The sequence below is a fragment of the Phodopus roborovskii genome, unplaced genomic scaffold (genome assembly GCF_943737965.1).
Source record: "Phodopus roborovskii unplaced genomic scaffold, PHOROB, whole genome shotgun sequence".
Classification (NCBI taxonomy): Eukaryota; Metazoa; Chordata; class Mammalia; order Rodentia; family Cricetidae; genus Phodopus; species Phodopus roborovskii.
The window spans coordinates 3,158,751-3,181,315 of NW_026126416.1; the positions used below are offsets into that span (position 1 = coordinate 3,158,751).

The 22,565-nt window shown below is 41.5% G+C and overlaps 1 protein-coding gene across 2 annotated transcripts in view; it reads left to right on the forward strand.

Moving 5' to 3' along the window:
- Nucleotides 1-22,565, forward strand: part of Nek7 (NIMA related kinase 7) — a 122,904-nt gene that overhangs the window by 60,274 nt on the left and 40,065 nt on the right. For both annotated transcript variants that reach the window (XM_051183187.1, XM_051183186.1), the window contains 3 exons: nt 8,196-8,336; nt 19,380-19,442; nt 20,883-20,993. In XM_051183187.1, the coding sequence (XP_051039144.1) occupies nt 8,196-8,336; nt 19,380-19,442; nt 20,883-20,993 (315 nt within the window). The remainder of the gene's footprint in view (nt 1-8,195; nt 8,337-19,379; nt 19,443-20,882; nt 20,994-22,565) is intronic.

The window sequence follows — 22,565 nt, forward strand, 5'->3', positions numbered from 1 at the left end:
TCGTGTGGTTTGGAAGTGAGCAGTATACTTTATGAAACAAAGATCACAGTGTAAATACCGCTGCAAAGGGAAGATTGATGGACTTTCAGTGTTTTGTTAGTTTTCAGCTTAGGAGGTAATTGAGAGCATTAATATAAAATACAAACCAATTCCCTTCTTTAAGCCAATGGTAAAGCGGGAATCAATAAGAGGAGTTTGTAATAACAATAACAACCTTATTAATGGTGTTAGATACTGCAATTAGTACTGGCTTGTGTAGTAGATCATTGCTAATACCTCAAGGAATACCAGGACATAATTTTCTCTCTGGGGAGTTTATCCTATGACTCTTCTAATTTCTCCATAGAGAATTATTATTATAACGTTTGCCCAAATCATCTATTGCTCAGTACATGTCCTTGCCTCCAGATTTTTAAAGCAAATCAGAGAAATGAATTTAGTCCTAGGAAATTGTTAATTGTTTAGATAATAGCCAGTGTCATACAGAACCCACTTTAAGAGTGAAAGGTATCTGAGTGGAGCTTAAGTAGAGAAGATCTTCGTAATCACCGTAGTGCCTAAGATATTTCTAAATGAGTATGTCAGGTTGGTGAGACATGCCTTCACAAGAACATTAACAGATTAAAAGCTTCGTTCACTTGAGAGCTTGATGTTTAGTTGCCATATATGATTTTGAATGAGTTTTTGAGAGCTAAGAATTCCTTCAGAGGATAGCCTCTGAGTACACACACACACACACACTCATACACACACTCACACACACACACTCACACAGTCACACACACACACTCACACACATACACTCACACACTCACACACATACACTCACACACACACATACACTCACACACACAGTCACACACTCACACACACTCACACACACATACACTCACACTCACACACACTCACACACACTCACACACACACAATTTACAATGAAAGTAGCATTCCTAAGTGCTTCCCAAACGAGGTTTCATTTTGCCCATTAAGTAAGGAGTTATGGATGTAGACATAAAGTAATACCGAAAAGCACTTTGCATAGGCAGGCACTTGTTCTTTGTTCATGTTGTATTTTAAGATTTCTTCCAAAAAATGAGTGTTTGTAAATGCCGCATGGGACCTTAAGTGTCTTAGAAGTTTCAGACGGCCCTGTGTACTGAACTTCTGACATTTTTCTCTGTCATCTGCCCATGGAGATCATGTGGTGTTAACACCAGGTTTATGGGTCATTCTGTTGTTGAGCCTGTGGTTCTAGCTTGCAAGCGTATCTAAGTGTCACCAAAGATGTTATGAATTTTATAGTTTTAAGCATTAAAAGTTTCACCGCAGTAAGTGGTGAGAGAATTTTGGGCTGAATGGTGACAGTTACATGGACGGTGGCACCGCCCGGGTGGTATTGTAACTGAGGGGGTTAGCTGCTTTTCATTCGTCCATCAGGAGGACGACCCTCATGGTAGTGAATATCCCAAGGGTAAGGCCCAACAGAGAACGAGGAGATGCTCGGAAGCCCTCTTGAGTATGCGTTTGGCGTATGTCCTCTTGTGACCTAGATAAGGAAGGACAGGGCAGAAAGTCAAGATGGAGAGTGAAGAACTTGGCTGCCTGAGCAGCTGCAGAGCTGCAGGACCTGAGGTCACACTGCACCTCCCGGGGAGGTGCCTTCTCACTGCTCAAGTGATCCAGAGCCCTCGTGAGACGCCGGCTTCTTTTGCCCACCCACATGCAGGTCTTTGAGGTGGACTCCCCTACTGTTTCATATAGGAAACGAAACGGAAACTGGATTCAGCCAGATGGCTTGCTGAATTTGTCTCTTTTCTGTTGCAATGATTAAAGTTCTCTGACAAAGGCGACTTAAGGGACAGAAGGATTATGTAGTTCGCAGTTCCAGGTTATAGCCCGTGATGGCAGGGACGTGAAGGTGGCAGGCATATGGCATCCATCGTTAAGAACCCTCTTGTTGATCCCCCTCTGGCCTTTTCATTGGTCCATGGCCCAGCCCACGAAATGGCCCAACAAGGACCACAGTTTATTACTAAAGGCTTCATTAATAGATGGGATGAAAGGAAATGTCTTTAACTCGGCAATTGGAAGTCTGTGAGAGGCCGAGGCTTGCAAGCCTGGTATTTGTTTTCATTTCATGGTCCTGCAATCTCTTCTAGGCAGTAATTAGAGCCTGTCTTAATTCATCACCGTGCCCTGTGTGCATGATGCTTTACATCCTCTCAGAATTCTCCAACACATTCTCTTAATAGACAACTTTCTTCTTCCTGGCCTCTTCTTAACAAACTACGAACTTGGTCTTGGGGCCTTTGGTCTGAGAAACCAATGTGTAGTAGGAGAACGGTGTGCATGTGAAGAAATAATCAACAGCCAGTATGATCTGGAACAGTGGTCCCCAGCCTTCCTGAGGCCGCCAGCCTTTTGTACAGTTCCTCCTGTTGTGGTGCCCCTCAACCGTGAAAGTATTTCTTTGCTATTTTGTAACTGTGTAATGTGATTTTGAATCACGTGAATACCTGATGCTCAGGATACCTGATATGTAACCCCTGTGGGGGTCAGAACTCACAGGTTGAGAACCACCGATCTAGAATCTAGCGTTGGGCCTGAGTTTGTAGGACACTTTATGGAACTGAACGGCTGCTGTCGGGACGGCTGTTCCAATTGCTCAGGAGATAACTAGAGCAGGACACAGGAAATAAAGCTGCCCGAAAGAGCTGAAGATGGTTGTTTTACGGGGCCTAAGGACGGAATGAAGTTCAGACACAGCTGTGGCCTGCCACATGTGAAGAAGTTATCCAAAAGGTTTGGGAAGAGGCCAGTGCAATGCCTTGGGGAGGTCAGAGCTTATGGCACAGCTGTGGGTGGGGCCCATGGCCAGGATATATACAGGCGACTTTTAAAAGGCCCCTTCCACATAAGGTATCCACGTTTCTTAGAGATAGAAACAAAGTAAACTTCTACTCTGGTGAAAGTTGAAGACCCCATTGATTGAGCTCTTTTGTGCACCTTAGAACTCTAAGCCTGGAGCGTCAAAGTCAGTGTGAGTGATTTCACCTGGCTCCTAATTTATACCAGCGTAAATCACATTGTTTATTCCTGGCACAGCTCAACGTGCTGAAGTAATAAGCAAGCATGCACATCTGCATGTGCACTGTACATTTGCACATGTGTATGGAGACGGGCAGGGTTGGACAACATTTAAGATCATAACAGTTCTCTAGTGGGACGCACTTGATACCGTTTTTTTGAAAGCAATACTATGATTCGATTGACAGTGTCATCTGATTCATCAAAACGAGGCACGATTGATCATACGGGAGTGTAGTGCTGACGTGCGTGACGGCCCCCTAAAGGAGCCCTCATCTCAAACACGCTCATTTTTACACAAACTGCAGCGAGACAGTGAGACCCAAGGGTAGTTGGCGGTGTACAGCTATGTTCCCTCTCACGTCAGCTCTCCACATCCTCACTCCATGACAGGACAGGGGAGCAGATGAGACAAGCCATCACTCACCAGCACTGCCCTTTGAAGAAGGGCCATGGGGGGGAGGAAGGTGCCGTAAATGGGCTGTGAAGTTTACATACACTGCCCACTGTTAAACAGATTACGTCTAATGAAGTGTCTAATGCTCATGCCATATCAGCCTAATCCTTTGTGGCGGTTCATCCCTCAACTGCCAAAAAACACGGCCCTCTGGCCCTCTCTGGCCACTCTGGCCGCCAAGCACAGGGAGGTGCCCGGTCTTAATAAACCAAGACGGTGTGTGATCTGACATGCAAATGTAGGTCATTGCATATGTAAATGTGTGATTACAAACCTGCATGCCAAAACACATTAGTGAGACTCTGCTCTCAGCATGTGGCTGTCACACCGCCTTAGCAATTCATGCTAATATTTGTCAAGTTATTGTGCGGACAGAAGATGGTGTTCCCAGTCAGATTGAAAGTGTATGGATTAGACGACGTTGTTGCTAGTCACGAAACTCTGTGTTTGCTGTTGAGATCGACAAGATGTCACCAAGAGAATGAATAGTGCCTGTGTGTGTGGAAGAGGGAATTGCACTTCTTGGATGCTGCAGATTGTCCATGTATGCAGGCATGCGTGTATGTACGTGAGTGCGTGGTCACGCATGCCCATGTGCACATGTATGCATGCATTTATAGGTCCTTGCAGTGGATTACAGGGTGCTGTAGTGAGACCCCATGACAATGTCATGTACACTTGACATTAGCTCATGGAGCAAGTATCCAGAGTGTCAAGAGGCTGGTGAACGTCTTGGAAAAATGTTGTCATCAATATTTCAGAAAAAAAACAACAACAACAACAACAAAAAAAAACAATTCCTCTTTCAGTGAGGCCTTTTGAAATCATAGACATTTTAAAACATCCCTATCCATTGAATGTATCTGAAAGAGATTTTTATATATTTCCGTTTTTAAAATATGGGCTGGGCCATGTGGTCTTAGATGACATTGTAAATTCGGAGATTACAAAAAATTTCTTGTACGTGAGCAGCCTGACAATTTCCTGGCTCTGGGTTTTAGTGTGTCTATTTTTTTTTTTTTTTTCCCTACAGTAGACTTCTAAACTTTTACTGTCAATAATAAACTTCAATTTGGAAATATCTCGAACCTACTGGGCCAAGTTTCAGAGCGTGGCGTCTCATTTTAGGGGACGTGCCACGAGCTGTGTATTTGGGAATCAGGTCCTGCAGGTTTGACTTGGTAAAAATGACAATGGGTGGCATGCAAACTGCTTTAGATGAGGCATAAACCCCTACTATGTATGGACTGCTAAATACTAAGCATCACAGTGGGGCTTCTCTTCTGAGCAACTGTTGCTACTATTATCTTATTATCATAACAATTACTCTACGAGCTTTGACAAAATGAATTTGTAATTTTTGTTTTGATTATTTTATATATTTAAAATAAGAATGTTTTACATTCTATATTTACTTTGTATATATGTGAGTGTTACTGTCGCAGTACACGTATGAAGATCAGAGAACAACTTGAGGACATCAGGTCTTTCCTTCCGCCCTCCAGGTCTCTGAGATCAAACCCAGTTAGACTCTGTGGCATTAGTGAGCCATCTCACCAGCCCAAAAAATGCTACTTAAAAAAAGAAAGAATAACTGAGTTTTCTGTAAAAGCAATGTACAGTTAGGAAATTGTCCCCCATCCCATTTTGAGAAAAAGTGGGGTAAGGTTATGGAATTCCATTCCTTCGGTATAACAAATGAGATGCAATTAGCAAGATAAAGTGTAGAAGGCTAGGAGTTAATGTACTGCTCATATATCAAAAGAGACTCTTGGATAAGCGCAAGACATGGCATTATCTGTCTAACCCCAGAGTTCATTTGAAGGCCTAAGAGTTCAAATTGGATATAATTTGTTTATGAACAAGTGCCATCTTTGGATGTATTAATAGGTCTTTAATGTTGAGTTCATTAGAGGTGCACTAGGCAGGCCCACCAGAATGCCATATTTATGAGACCTTAGCTCATAGTTATAGGCTGTGAGACGGGTAGAATAGTGTACTCAACAGTAATTTAGGAATCTCATAAAAACACCGAAAAATATTATGGAGCTCTCCCACCCCTCAAAAGGGCATATGATTGCTAAAAAGACCATTTTGTTATGTTATATATGGGTAGAGTTACTAACAGGAGGAACGTGAGAACATTCCATGGGTATGGGTAAGGACCCTGACATTTGAGACCAGTGGCTGCTCCGCTGATGCTTAGTTTTGCTAACTAATCACCCAGTTGACGGACCGAGTCCATGAATTCGTTGTATTAGTACCATGGTAGAGTTAAACAAGTCAACAAAAGAATGAAGATGATGGGTAATATCTGTGAGTTTTTTTAGGCGTCTTTGCTGCCTCTGTACTGTGAATTTTGCTTCACTCAGAACTCATAGAGGAGCCTTTTCTAAGTGTTTTGTTAAGCTGCTGAAAGCAGGAAGCATTTCTGATTCAGCATTTGGCTGATTAGCAGCAGTAGAAAAAGTACTAGTTAAGAATTAAATTGTTTTACCTCTATCTGAGAAGCCATTAATGGCTGCTAAGAGAGGGACAATCTGTTTTCCGTAGTGATGTTATTTATGATTTATTAAAGCTTGACTGGGGATTCAGAAAAGCAAAGTCAGCCCCAAGCTGTAGAGATCGGGTTGTGGTGATGTACACCTTTAATCCCAGCAGCCAGAAGCTAGGAGGTGGTGGCACGAACCTTAAATCCTAGGACTCCGAATTAAGAGATAGACAGATCTCTGTGAGTCCAAGGCCACCCAGATCTACACAAGAATGAATCAGTCTAAAAGAGAATTATAGCTCACACCTTTAATCGCAGCACTAGAAGGGTATAAAAGACAGGAGCAAGTAGCCAGTGTGAGGCATTCACTCTCCAGCCATGCTGAGGGAAGGTTATAGTCTGAGGCTTGGTGAAGAGCGTCTGCGTGGATCAGACCTCTCAGCATGAGGTTGAGGGGAGAAGCTAGTGGCTGGCAGCTTGGCTTTCCTGATATTTAACCCCAATATCAGCCTTGTGGTCATTTATTTCTTTTTGTTACAGTTTTCATCACTGGGAATAGCAACCACATTCCAGGGAGGGCTCTGCGCTCAGGAGTAGTTGACCAACACAGAATGGACTCTATGGTTATTCTGTGTGTGCTTTGTTATTGTTGCGGTTTGGCTGTCTTTTGGGGTCGTGTTTTGTTTTGTTGCTTGCTGGTTTTATGAGGATTGAGAAAGGGAGAGAATGTCAGGTTGGGTGAGTGTAGGGCAGGAGTGTGTGCCAAAGAATACAATGAAAATATATTCTGTAAAAAAAATAATTCTCCATTTAAAAAAAAAAAGATGAAATGATTTCTTCCACAAATTACTAAAAAAAAAAAAAAAAAAAAAAAAATGATGGCGTAACGACAGACTTCTTGCCACTGGCGACTTTTATTTACCTGTTCAGTTAGTTCATTAGTTTCTTTTTCAGAAGCTGAAAATACTGTCAGGAATTTAAAAATTGTTGCATGTGTTGGTGGGCAGAGTGGATTAGGTGATTGTGTGTGTGCTGGAAGACATTGCTGGGTAGTAGAGGCCACAGAATCCCCGTGGCCTGGCAGCTTATCTCAATAGCTCAGCAATGTGGATTCCAGCTTCCTGCTCTCTCCCTCACCTTATCTGGAGGATGTCTCTAGGCCCTGATGTCTGACTTATCTCAAGGGTTACCTTTGACACAGTCCCCTGCAAACATTCTTCCCCAATGACCCACATGTTAATTAGGCAAGTGCTCTAGCTATTTTAATAGGACCTGACTGTCGCATACAAAGCCTTGTGATAGGAGAGTGCGGCTTAATGCAAATTAGGGATTGTCCCCAGGCTCCCCAATGTTATTTATTTCTTATATACTCTGGGATAATGTTGAGCTGATTCACCCAAGTCTGCCTCCTGGAGGGCTGTCTCTGTTCATGCCCACAGCCATCTTGAACCCTGTTCCCTGCTTCTGCATCCGCATGGACCTATGCAGTCAGTGATCTGAAGTAAGAACCAGAGCCACACGTGTGTGGTGGGCGGGGCTGGGGGGGGGAGTGGTCCCGTTTCAACTCAAGGAATCTCAGAGAAAGAATTAGCACCACAGAAAGCAAGAATGCTCGAGTTTGGCTTATAGAAGTGAACTAAAGGCAAGTTACAGGAAATTCTTACCTAAAACTTCAAAATCCATCCTTCCAGTCCTCTGCCATCCATTTTCCTTGATTTATTAATGTTCTCAGACTTCTTGTTCTTTTGTTTGTTTTGCTTATTCAGACGTAGGTCTCTCTATGTAGCTCTGGCTGTCCTCGACCTCTGCAGACCAGGCTGGCTTTGAACTCAGACATCCACCTACTTCTGCCTTCCAAGTACCAAGATTAAAGGAGTGTGCCGCTATGCCTGACTAGCTTTCCCAGTCTTAAATGCTGTATATAGTTCTTCTTCTTACCATCCCCACAAACCCCCCCCCCCATAGTGTGAATTTCTCCAGGGTGATAGTTGTGTCTTCAGTTTCTTGTTGTATTCTGAGGAGCTGAAATATTGTTGGCATGGGATGTTTGCAAGTTTACTCTAGATGGTATGCTGTGTATACCATATCTTTACCTTCTTGTGTTATGTCGTTGTGTGTATTGTGTGATTGAAACTTTTTTTGTACTATTTTTAATTGCAGAAGGCATTACGACCGGATATGGGCTATAATACCTTAGCCAACTTCCGAATAGAAAAGAAAATTGGTCGTGGACAATTTAGTGAAGTTTATAGAGCATCCTGTCTCTTGGATGGAGTGCCAGTAGCTTTAAAAAAAGTACAGGTAAGATGATTTTAATTGCATAAATCCATGTGAAGTTATGGTTTCGAAAAACTAGGTGGGAAGCAGTTTCTGGAAAGATTTGGGTCACAGAGCTGTAGCTTGAGCATTCTAAGAAAGAATATTGTATTTTAATAGTGTATTTTGAAGATAATATGGGGTAGAAATTAATTTTCTATACCATGCTTACATAAAGCCTGTGATAAACCTGTCTTGTTATACTTTATTATATGTGCCTCTAATAAACAAAAACTAACGTTTAGTTTTAACAATATTTCCAGGCTTTAAAATGTTGACAACCTTTCTCCCCCCCCCCCCACAACCAACAATGATTGGAAGTGATGGCAGTCCTCAAGAGGTAGAGTTGAGATCCCTGTCGCGTCTAAGTAGACATTGCGGTAGAATGTCTCAGCTGAAGCTCTGTATCTGTTTGCTGTCGAAGGAAGTAATTGTTTATTACTCATAAAACATGTCGCGTGACGTCAGTGAATGGCAGATGGGTCTTACTTACGTGGGGAAGGTGATACAGAGGAAATGTGAGGATTAACCCGTGACTTAAAGCCTCTGTGTAGAGTCAGTTTTGTTGGACAGTTGTTTTTTCTAATTTGTTGATCATCTTTCAGCTCCTCTCCCAAGCTGGGCTCCTACCCTGGAATTCTAGTCTCAATAAACACAGATAATCTGCAGGCATGCCTACTTTCCAGACCCCGGCCAGTCCCATTTGTTCTAATGGGGGTCCTCGGCCCAGAAAGCACTTAACCTTTTGTGTTAAAATCTGAATGGCATTGCACCGTCATCTTAGTGAATGAGTTGCTGTTGGTTCCTGCCATCCAGGCCCCATTTTTCCCTGTCACTTGATCTGACGCCCTATCTCTGTAGAAACCTCTGAAACCTAAGTGTCTTCCTTTGATTTTCTTTTTAACTTCTTGTACGATCAATACACTTATAGTAGCCATTACAGAAACAAACTTTTCATTTATATTTCAAAAATGAAATATTAGGGTTGAGTATAGATAGTGCAGAAGTACAGTGCTTACATCACGTGTGTGAACCAGTATATTTGTTCCCCAGTGCTAGAAAAAAATCAAAAGTTAAAGGAAAGATCCACGGGACATATGTTTAGCAGCAATGGCTGGCGTTCTTATACCCAATACTCAGCTTAAGAAGTAAGCTTTTTGTGCCTTTTACTCACCCCTTAAGTGTTTGCCAGTCAAACAACATTTGCGTGATACTACTTGTTTTTTCTAGTAGGCCGTGCAAGGAATTCTTTTTAATTTGTGCATAAATGTAGAAAAGATGGCCTGTAGAGTTATGCACCACAAGTTAATTCTGGGTTGTTTTTCCAAAACTGGACTAGTCTATTTTTTCTGGGCAGCTCAAGGATGAGGCAAGAGCGTTGGTGGTTTTGAGTTTGAGGCCAGCCTGGGTTGTACATCAAGACCAATATAAGATACAGATGTCGGTGTTTAGGGATCACATGACTTGGGGTAAGATCACTCGTCTACTGAAGACTTAATTCTTATTAAAACTCTATTAAGCTCCAATGTAATAGCCTGGCTATCAGGACAAAGAGTTTGCTTAAAACAATTGCATTTTAAACCCTGGGTCTTAGACTCCCGATTTAAGTCAGACTTAGGGGGATGTCAGTTTGAGCTGCTGGGAGTTTAAGCCAGGCTAGGAATGGGCGGAGTTGGGACAAGGAAGAGGAATTTGAGCAGTAGACAAAGGATTCTCCACTGATCCATTCTCAGGCGGAGACACATGTCTTCAGACTTCAATTTCTCAAACTGTAGTTGCAAATCCCTCATTCAGTACCTCATGGAGACGAAAGCCCACCTTTTTCCAAATGTCGTAGAGGCGGCCAGGGGATGAAATCCAGGGGCTTTCTTGGCTCCTTTCTTAGTTTGCACTAACTGTGAGCGTGGAAAAGGAACGGGGTTCTAGCTCTCTCCTGCGATTAATTTTTCATTGCAGAACCTTGTTAGTAGAACCAGGAAGAAAGAATTGGGCGGGGCTGGCTCCTGGGAGGGAGCTTCATTGCTTCTTAGATCTCCCAGTAGCATCTGGACTCTGACCCCTTGCCTGTGTTTTGCTCTTGTTTGGAAGGCTGACGATGAGTGAGTTAGTATACACAGTCGCATTTTTGTTAAGCGTCCAGTGCCCTCTTTAATTCTGGCTGTCTCCCCCCCCCCCCCCGCCACGTTTTCTAAGTGCATGCTTCAGGTGCTGTGGGAAGTTGCCAGTGTCTTTGTTATTCCTCTTTAAGTGCTGGCACTGTGGCGTCTCCCCAGTTTGTACAGAAGAGACAAATGATGCTCTAAAGCCTTACCTAGCTTATTTGACTAGGGAACGGTGTTCTAAGGCTTCGTGAGGGGAAATAATTTGCATCTCAGATATGCTATTGATTTCTGTGATGTATTACACTTGTGTTGAACAAAGAAAACCACTATTGTTCATTTTTAAAAAATAGGAATCTGCCCTCCTTATAGCAAAAGGGCATTATTGCTAGCCAAGTGATACTCTGCTGTGAATACTTCCAGACAAATACTCAGAGAACCCCTGAAGAACCAAATACCAACGTTTAAGCCAACATCATTAGTCTCAGAGCTGTGTTACTGTTCTCAACTCTGTGAAAATCCTTCCAGAATGTTTTGGCTGTGTGCTTTGCAGATGCTAAAGTATTGCTTCTTTAATTATTTCCTTGTTTGCAAATCTGCATGGAATATTTATAACTTCAATATCTGATCCCTGGGCTTAATTAGTGTTCAGGGCCCTTAAGGACTCTGTCCTATATTGTGCATTTCACTTGCGTGGGGCCTTTAAGAACCAACATGCTGGGTTCCAGCCCCTGCGACTTTGCCAGTGTCTGGAAGTGTAAGGAATGTCTGTACTGAGCTTGTTGCTCTTTTGAAATTATAAGGAAATCGGAAATCTTAAAGCACATGAGAGCAGAAAGCAATCATTTAAAAACTCACGATCATCCCTTTATGATTCATTTGCAAAGAGTAAGATGGCATGTCACCTGATGTTAAACATGCTGAACCTCTCCATGTAAATTTTTCTTCTCTTCTCCATCCCTGGTTTATTTATTTATTTTTTAATTCCACCCACATTCTTTAATTACTTAGTGTTGTTGGCCAGTGTATAGGACTCTTGAGACCGAAATGTTTATACTGGGATTTAGTGAGATTCTAACTGTAGCGGGTGATAGAACAAAAACATTTCTAAAATCCTGGCGTATACCTTGATGGGAAAAGCGCAGGTTGGGGTTGGGGGTGGGCGTGTCACAGAACTATATACGTGTCAGGTGACTCTCAAACATCTACATTTTGTACTGGAATATAGGATCTGGTACCTATAGTCTCTGTTCACTAATTTTTAGCTCATTGACCAGAGCTACAGTATGGCTGGAGTGAACCCTGACCTTACCAGCCTAAAAGCAGGGGAGAAGTAGGAATTTGGGGTTACTGTATCTCAAGTTCTTTGGTTATTATTGCTGTAATTTTTTTCAATACTACCAAGTGATTTGGTCCAGAGTCCATTAAATTCTCTTTGACTACTAGGTTGTATGCACATATGACATTTTTTAAAAATATGCTTCATGTATATTTATTAAAAATAATCTATTTTGAACATTTTGTTCAGATTCATCCATTTGATCTTATGGAACTTCCTGACAATGTATTCTTAGGTGTTTAGTGGTTTACTTTGATTTGCTCCTTTTTAGTTGTCTTGAAGTATTTATCAAGGCTTTAAATCTTTAAAAATTGTCGGATACAATTTGCCCTTTTGTATACACTGCCCACACAGCTCTAGAGTCTGTAAGTATAGTTGGGTCCTACATGTGTGCATGTAATGCTGTTTGTATTAAAATTTTGAGGACAGTGATGGCTTCTTCTGCAATGCGCTGGTTGATGTTGAGGTCTCCACAGCTTCTCTAGCCGGAGACCCAGCCTGTGCTGCAGAGTTTGCTGTGACCATCGAACTTGTCGTATAGTTTTTATGAAATTTCATTGTTCAGTTTCTGCAGACTAGTTGCAGACCTGGAGTTAATGGAATACTGGAAAATGAGGAATATTTTTGAGGGAGTCACGCAGTCAGCGTTCTCTTGGGTGAGGCAGTCGAGGCGAGGCTCCCTTGAAAAGATGAATTAGCTTTAAAGTAAATTAGTCTTTATTAGGAAAGTAGTCCTGAAAGTTAAAGCGCACTGAGATGGTTCAGAGGGCAAAGGTGTTTGCTGTGCAAGTCCAGTGACCTGGTTCATGTCCTGTGGGTGGAATGAAGATTCAGATCCCAAGAGCCACCCTCTGATCTCCACTTGAGCACCATGGTATAGACAACACACTCAAAGACACCACACACCACACACACACACACACACACACACACACACACACACACACACACCACACACTACACACACACACACACACACACACACACACACACACACACACCACATACACCGCATAGTTAATAATACAGGCTTAAAAACGAAGGCTTTTATATGCTTACAATCTTATTTGAAATCATTGTAGGCATAAACAATAGTAAATCTGTAGTCTTATCGAGTGTTTAGCAGTATTGGGAGATACCAGTGAATGACCACATTTACCATACACAGATGACTAATGTTAACATGTATTCTACGAGAACTGTGGACTTCTCTAATGTTTAGTCCCAGTGAATAAATGCAGTGCAAGCCACTTTTTTTATTTGTACTGTTAAAGGTTTTTGTTATGTTTATTAATATTTGTTGACGCTCTCCTACATGGTAGAGAACAGTGAGTACTGGGAACTTGGCAATTGTTTTTGCTGTTGACAGATAATAAATCAAGTAACTATAGACCAAAAGCAAATGGCCCTGTGGTATTGGAGTCAAACTTGATGGAGGGGGTGGCTTTCTGGATTGTGTGTGACAAGGCAGAATCTTCCCTGATGGGAAGCCTAAGCTGAGGTGGAGGAGAGGAGTCTGTCATCCAAACAGCCGGAGTAAGAAAGCTCCCAGCACAGAACAGACCACACAGGCCCAGGCTGCGCAGAATAGAGTTTTAGAATTGACTAAGAGCAGGCCACTGTGAGCGGATGAACAAATGCTGGGCTCCGGAGCCAGAAGGAAGCTTAGACGTTTGAGGGCTCCTTTCATAGACTAAGAAGAAAAGTTCACTTGTATGTTGCAGTATGAGTACAGTAAGCATTGAAGGGGTTTACATGGGTGAGTAATAAAGGCTAGAATATTTTAAAAGATTAAACAGTTATGCAAGAAGTGGATCCATAGTTTTTGCTCCACAATGTACTCTACTAGCTGCAACTTGAGAAGTATTCAGGTCTCGAGTAAGTATCGCTTGCAATAGGAATAAGATAAAAGCACAGAGATTTTAAACACTCTGGGAACATTAATTAGAAGTCAGCAACTGCACTGAGCTGCGGTTCGGTGCAGTTGACAGTGCTGACTCTCTCTCCCTTCTCTGTTGTTGCTTGCTTTTGCTTTTACATGCACCTCCAGTCCCTTGACTCTGTGTTTTTTTTTTTTTTTGTTTGTTTGTTTGTTTGTTTGTTTTTTTCTGTCTATCCATTCCTTGGCACATGTCTGGTCTTTCTGAAGCCAGGCTCATGGTGTCTGTGTGCACCTGACTGTGGCTTCCCGTGTTGTGTCTCCAACTCCTAATGTCTCCCCCTCTAACTATTCTTCTCACACTTCCTCTCTCAAACCGTACTCAGCCGGTGACCTCATCTGGCCGTCAAGGCCAATGCAATTCGGACTTCTTGTCTGGTATCTGTAACCTGATTTGATTCTGCTCAGTTGTTTTTAATAATTTCTTCTAAGATAGACGCTATCACTTTACAGTGTCTTTCTGAGCCTCGGTCATCACTTGTCTCCAGTGTTCAAGCCTTAGTCATTTTTTTCCAGGTCTCAGCATAGACGAGAATTTGCAGCTTTTCTTGGGAAGTATATCCTTTCATTTCTATTGACTATATTCTGACCACTGTAATTAGAAGCCCCTCACGTCAAAGGGTCATGTTGCCTATTTTGCCACAGCCCTTATGGTTCAAGCCAAACAGCTCAATTCCGCTCCCCAGCATGCTAACGGTCCGACCTTCCCTAACTCTTACTGCACGTTGGATGCACCTTTCCTTCCCGCCTACTTTCTGACTTTGCCCCCACAAGCTTCTCTGTTTCCTCCACGTGCGTCTTCTTTCCCTGCAGACATTCCTAGTTTGCTTTTTTCCTGGTTTTGTCACAGAAACTATTGCTCCAGTTTCCTGAGGCTTCTTAAAACTCCCCTGGTCCTGCCCTGGGGCCTCTCTTTCTTTCCTTCCAAAGGCTTGCTTTTTCCTACTCCGTTTGGGAACAGTTTGCACAGTTAATAATTAGTGGGGTTTTTTTTTGTTTGTTTTTGTTGCTCCTATACTGGCTTCCTGTTGCATGGGTCTGCACAGTTGCATACCTCTACACAGGTGTGAACCTCTATATACTTGAGTACCCCTGTATGGTTGCTCCCTAGAGAGTCGCCTTTGCCATCGATAAAGCGTGCTGTGTGTCTAGATTTCACAAAGTGTCAGTAAAACATGAACTTGGAAATATTTTTCTTCAGTTTTGTAATTTAAGAGAAACCAGAGCCAGGAAGGGGTGGCATACCTTTAATCCCCGCCCCTACCCCCAGCACTTGGGATGCAGAGGCAGGAGGATGTTGGCCTTCAAGGCCAGCGTGGTCGCTGGAGTGAGTTCTAGGACAGCCAGGGTTACATAGAGAAACCTTGTCTTGAAAAACAAACAAACAAACAACGATAATAAACTCCAAAGCAAGGAAAGGAAAGGAAGAAACTGGAAGATATACCACTGTTTGACAAGCCTGCTTAGTTAGAGGGCATCCTCCTGGAGACAGTTTTCAATAGTTGTGGGACAACTGGACTCAAACAGGTGTCTAGGTGCAGCCCATCATGAGCAGGCCCTTATGGAATGCATGGGAAGGAAATAGAACCCTGCCCGTTAACCTCTGCTCTGGGTATGTTGATAGTGTGGTTCGGGAAGCAGGCTGGTAATTAGATTTGGAAATGATGCTGCAGAAATCATGATTTCTAGCATCGGAGGAGAGCTGCACCTTCCACCCACCATGGCTACACACTGTAGAAAGCTGTGTGTGTGTGTGTGTGCGCATGCGTGCGTGCATGTGTGTGTGTGTGTGTGTGTGTGTGTGTGTGTGTATGTGAGAGAGAGAGAGAGAGATGGGAAGGAGGGATTAAGGCTCTCCTTTCTTTTCCTACCCAGTAAAGGCTGGGGGTTCTGGCTGGCCATTGGGTAGCTTGAGTAGAAGGATGGAAGCCTACTTCCGACGTTGGGTTAAGTGGGGCAAAACATGGCGAACAAAAGGAGTTTGAAGTGTGAGGGCCGAAGGAGGAGTGAGGATTTGTCACAAGGAAGACGAGGCTGCTCGTGTAGGGGCCGGCGACTCAATTCATTTGTTCAGGCCCTGCAATGTAGTGGAGCCCAGGAGATGATTTCCATGTGACTTTAAAGTGAGATATTTACATGCTTTGTATATGGGTGCACATGCTTATATCATACTTGTTAGGTGTGTGTGTGTGTGTGTGTGTGTGTGTGTGAGTGTGTGTCTTTGCTACTTTGTATGTTTATTTCATAATAGTTCAATACATGCTTTTTAAAGAGATGTTTCTACTAAGTTACACGAACGATTATTTTTGAAGATGAACTGACGTTTGAGTTTTGTAAGTTATCAGTAGAATTTGAAGATGACAGAAATACTTTTAAAAGTGATCCAGATAATTCCAAGAATTTATCAGCCGTTACGCACTTGACCACGACAAATGGCTGGCTCTAACTGAAAATAAAATAAGATTGAAGCCCAAAGAAGCCTTGGATTGAAACTAATGCCCCCCCCCCCCGAATCCTTCCTTGTATGTGTGTTATGTGAAAAGTCTTTTCCCTTTTACAAAACCCCATTATGTTTTTCTTTTTTCTGTCTTGCTCATTAAGTCACCAGGCGGCTTCAAATCTGAACGACTTATTCCAAAGATTCAGCCTTTACTTTTGTCTTGACATGTTGACTAAAGAAAGATAAGATACATGCTTCCAGTTCAATGCATTTGTAAATGTATTTGGTTCAGAAAGGGCTGTCACTTTAAATGTGGCAGCGATGAGTAATTTTCCTCAGGGTTTACAGAGCAACTTTTGATAACTGTTACACTCGGTTTCAAAACACAAAATGAAACAAAACCAAAACAACTCAATCCGCACTTCTAAATTGGCCGAAACATAATATGAGCTAAATACATGTGGTTTTCATGTAGCATGTACATGTGTATGATTTTCTGAAGAGCTCATGCCAGAGAGCTCTCTGGTTCTTGTTTCTAAAATATTCTATCTAAGAGGTGCTGGTTGTGGAGATCATTTCTGAGAGTCTCTGGGTTTGTTTGTATGGGTTTAGATCTTTTTAATCACCGAGGCCTCCACTCTCCTTTCTCTTGCTCTTGGGCAGGTTTCCTATAGGGATTCCGTGATTACCCAACATATCGACTTCTCTAGGAAGGTTCGGTTATCTCAAGTCATAAGGCCAGTGGTTCTAAGAAAGGCATCAGCATCTGTGATTAGAAATTGTCATTTCTCTTGCTGTTCTTTGTAAGTGTATATACACACATATAATTTTAAGATAACATTATAATTATTTTATATAATATTTAGATATAATATATGTATGTCATTTTTAGGGACGAGGTCTAACGTATCCCAGACTGCCTTAAAACTGTAGTTGAGGATTACCTCAAACTTAGTGCATAAGATTCCGGGTAAGGGTGACACTGGATATATTTTAACATTGCTTGTTTTGGTTTTCATTCCTGATTTTGGTGCCCATTTATGTACAACCTGTTTCCTTACTGTGCCAAAACTTTATCTAATGAGTAACCTAAAAACTGGCAAATCCTTTCTCCCCCTCCAATTATCCCTTTCTCCTCCTCTAGTCTCCTGTTTTTACTACAAAAAGTGTATGAGTCAATGTGGTAAGTGGAAGGGGCTGAGCTTCAGCTCTCTGGTCTAGTAGATTTATGTTACGTTTGTCTTACATTTCTAATTTCCTCATTTGATGCTTTACTGTTTTTAATCGAGACATAATTGTAAATCTTTATGGCATCTACTGATAATTTACCCCATGGGTGTAATGACTATCCTATCTCTTGGGAAGATACAAACAACTCTCTCTCAGCTCCTCTTTAAAGTATGCAGTGAGTTACAATGTGCAATGTTCATCCTACAATGTGTACACTGGAACATTCAGAACCGCCACCTGTTACATAACTGTACCTTGTTGCCATTATGCAACCCCCACCCTCTTCTTAGTCTCCAGAGACCACTGTTCTATTATGCTGGCTTTTATTTGAATATGAGAAAAATTAGAGTCCTGTGCAACTATTCAGAAGAATATCTATTAAAAGTTGCCTCTTAATATAGGCTGTAATTAATTATTCGCCTCATGTCTATGAGTCACGTGTCTTTCCTTTTGGCTGGTAGTTCTTCTTCTTTTTTTTTTTTTTTTTTTTTACTTAATGTTATCCTTTACCCACAGGGCGATTCCCTCTTTAGGCTTCTGATATGTAACTTTGCACACACATTTTGGTATTTACTGCTTATCTATGAGAAGTAAATCTAGAATTCGGACCAGGCCAGGCCAGGCCAGTGGGAGAAATCACTGGCTGTGGAGTTAGCTGAAAGACTCCGGTTCAAGTCCCGGTGTTAACTCAACTGCATTACTACAAGCCTGTGTCTCCATCCTTGTATCTGACTTGCAGCCAGCATCGCCTGTAGGAGGTTGTGGTAAAGAGGGCCACACCTACTGGGAGCTTTCAGTGTCCTTTCCTTGATTAAAAAGATTTGGACTGGGTGGTGGTACATGCCTTTAAGCCCAGCACATGGGAGGCAGAAGCAGGCAGATCTCTGTGAGTTCAAGGCCAGCCTGGTCTACAGAGTGAGTCCTAGGACAGCCAAGGCTATACAGAAAGACCCTGTCTTGAAAACAAAACAAGTTTTTTTTTTTCTTTTGATTGCCCCCATTATTTAAAGCTATACACATACCTGATTATCTAAAGTAGCAGGACTTACTTAATTCAAGTTGTTGGCTGAAGATACCATTAATTTAAGAAACGTTAAATGAATGGGATCCAATCCACTTGTAGCATAATAATTAATATTTGAAAATCATTGTTTTCTACATACTTAAGACCTTGAAACTTCTTACTTTTAAAGATACATTAACATCCTTTGGTTATTGTTTTTGTGCTTTTGTTTCCTAATCTCTCTTCCCGAAAGTTCAATGCCGAAGACATAGTGTATGTGGTTGTATATTTACAAGTACCTGTACTTGGTATTTAAAGTGATAAAATTTTGCCACCCATGTTTTCAAAGATCAGTCATTACTACTGTGTTCTGCACTATCCCTGCCAGGAATACAGGTCAATGTATTACAAATGAAAAGCCATTTGTAAATCAGAGTAGTGGTTTAGCTCTAGCCTGACTGTGGCACAAACAATGAATGTCTCTTGTCCCACTGATGAGCTGCATGACCCTCTGGCAATCTAAGTTTCGAAAGTATCCCTTTCTTCATTTACAGCATGGGAATGCAAGTATCTTTGTGGTGAGAATTAGATGGAATAGTTTATGACATACACTCAGTATGTGTTAGCTGTTCAATGCACATTGATTATTATTATATTATTCAGTTGACCATCACCTCTGTCCCTGTGATTTGAGCAACAGATGTTGGGGCCATGATATAACCAGCTATTTACCTTTGGAGGAAAAATATCTAAGGTTATTGTTGCTTTGTGTTAGCATAAGGTAAAGTTCTTATGAACCTTCATGGTAAATAACTGCAAATACACCTCTGTGTGTATACGTACATATGTATATATGTGTGTGTATATATGTGTGTGTTTATGTGTGTGTGTATGTGGAGAATGTGTTATTATGAATTTACATGTTAGGCTAAAGTATAGATCACAATTTTATTAAGTGATTCTAAATTTCATTTTTAGATATTTGATTTAATGGATGCCAAAGCACGTGCTGACTGCATCAAAGAAATAGATCTCCTTAAGGTAAGTAATGGGCGCTTGGCTGTTTATTAATATTTCTGAACGTGTTGATAAAATAACTTATCATTTCGAAGTGAAACTATCTCTAAGGCTTGCTTAGTGACACACTTGTTTTTAGTAACACTGCACAGATTAAGAGTATGTGTGTTTTGGAGAATATAATTTTGATTTGTGGTAAAGTAGTTGAATCAGAACAGATAGATCCACGGCTCTAAAACACTGGAGAGGTTTTTTTCATAGAACCTTCTGTGTAAGTCCATCCTACTGGTTAAGTGATGGAAGTGTGTATTGGTGTCACGTCACAGTGTGTCTGTCACATTGAGAGCCTGGAGTAATCGAAGTTATTCACATTCATGAACGTTTTAAAATCACTTCTGCAGATTTGGGCAAACTGGATATCGACAGTGTGCCAGGAATTAGCATTTAGTTCCTTGTCCTCCTGAGAGTTCGATGAGGTTCCGGTAACCCGGACAGTGTTTTTTTGTTAGTGACGTCCTTGTACAGAATTGCGTCTCCTGTATTTATTTGTTTCCAGCCAGGTATGATGGGCCACACTTGTAAACCCAGCACCTGGGAGCTAAGACAGTCAGAACCTGAGTCCAGGCCAGCCTGGGCTGTGAAGCAGGAGCTTCTCTTTAAAGAAAAGGGAAAACTTGATGTTTTATACAACTGTGTATGTTCTTAAAATGTATCAGGTTTAACCAAAGTATTTCAAAACTATGCTTCCCACTCTTTCGCAGTTGAGGCACACACACACCTTTTAAAAATAGAAATAGTATGACTATGAACAGCATGGAAGAAAAACTAAGTATAAAAAAGTCATATATAATTTGAGAATTTCTCTTTGAGAAATTAAGTCTTGTGTTAACTTGTTTAAAGTTGGAACAGAAAAATTGTAAATTGTTTGGATAGATTGCTGCACATATTTCTACAAGGAGAGAGATTTTTTTTTTTTCCTTAGGGATGATCTTAGTCACATAGATAGGTTCCAAGTATTTATGTTTCTTGGTCCGTATTTAGATTTCGAGTAGTGGTTGTTAATTGTTGTTTTGATCAGTCTAGCTATGTAGGAACAGCTCTAGTTTTAAAAGTAAGAGTATTAAGTGATGCTTTTACAGTTGAATGTTCTTGTACGACAGTCCTCATTTTGAATGATATAATTTTGAACAAATTAATGATTCAATTCTACCATACCATGCCTACTACTCATAACTACTTAAAGAAAAAAAACTAGAGTACATCATTTACTATATCTAATAAAGTATTAAACTAAATTTATTCATATCTAGTTTTACTTTGAATAATTACATTTTAAAATTGACTAATAAAAATATGCTGTCAAGATATGTACAATTTAAAAATGAGTTGTCATAGCTAAATTGAAATTATTAAAAGCTTTTCATGATCCTGGAATTTAAAAGTTTTTGATTTCTTTTTCCTTAGCAACTCAATCACCCAAATGTTATTAAATATTATGCATCGTTCATCGAAGATAACGAGCTGAACATAGTTTTGGAATTAGCAGATGCTGGCGACCTCTCCAGAATGATAAAGGTAAGTTTGTTCCTTTGTTTGTCTTTCTGACAAAGCTGTCTATGGAATGTATATGGTGGTAGCTATTTTGTATTTGGATGTGAGCCTAGCTTTTAACGGCTGAGCCATCTCTGCAGCCCAGTGGTAGCTATTTTAAGGACCTCACTGTAAATAGCGTATAGAGTTGGAAAAGATGGAAATGGCCATGAAGTTGGCTTACTCAGCCGAGTTCCCCCTAGGTGTCTTACATTTCTAAACGCACCGCATCACTTCGGATTTGGGCTTAGAGACTTGTTTTCTGAAGCTCAAATGTTTCAGCTTGTCACTTTTGAGCAGCCTATCCTTGGCCCTTTGTCGTCGGACCTCAGGGAAAGGAAGGAAGGAAGGAAGGAATCCCAGACTGGAGAGATGGCTCGATTGTTAAAGACCTTGCTGCCCAAGCAAGGATGAGGAGCTGAAGGTAGTCTCCAGAACCTGTGTAAAAGGCCAGGGGCAATATTTATTGGATACCTGTTACCGAAAGCTCTCTGGTGCGGAGACAGAGAGGGGTCCTTGGAATCACTGGCCAGCTGATAGAGCTGAGTAAGTGAACTCCAGATTCAGTGAGAGACCCTGTCTCAAAATATAAGATAGGGAACAACTGAGGAAGACCTTAGCTTCTGGATCTTATACATGCCCATCCATGCTCATGTATGTCCACATATAGACACAATCCATGTGCATGCACGCGTGCATGCACACACATCACACACACACACTGACACACACACCACACACATACACACACCACACACACACATAGACACACTGACACACACACTGACACACATACGTGAAGGAAAGAAATCTAAGAGCAGCTTAGATGATGACCCGAGAGGGCTCCTCAGCTAAGAATTTGAATGTCAGTCTGACTGGAAAGCTATTTAGTGTTCTTCCTTAAGAACATATTGAGTTTATGTTCAGTTGCAGTAATAGAAACCTCTGAATGAACGTAAGTTAAAAACTGCTTTCCTTCCTCATGTTAACGTCTCTGTACCACTTTCTCTAAAATACAATTCATGGGGACATTGTAGCGATTAAACCCATTTGTGTTTACCCAGATTTTAGAATTGTGTTTCATGTTCAGCTTTAGTCCCTTGGCTAGAGTAAAGACTTATGGACGACAGCCTGCATATATAGTCTACTGACAGTGCTGGCTGAGCCTTTGTAATACCGAGGAAGATAAACCGGCCAGTGTGGGGACAAATTAAACCAACCAAAGAAGGAAAGCAAAGGTAGTTAACTGAGAACCAATGTTGTCTCCATTTTGGCAGAGACTTAAGGACCAAGGAGGACTAACAGCAATTGCAGAGGGAAAGGGAGTTATAACAGAGTTAGGAACGCTCTGGGTGGGAGCTCCTAGCGTAGCCTGGCTGTAGGTGAACTTGAAGTTTTGATTTTCTGGCAGGTTGCCATAGGTTGTGTTTTCAAGTTCTGCTTTTGTGAGGGGTCTGGGTATTGTCAGCTTGTGCATCAAGGCTTTGGACTGGTAGATTCTTGTAAATCACTAGTAATCTGTTGCTACTTACTGTAAGGAGAATTCCAAATTCTTTT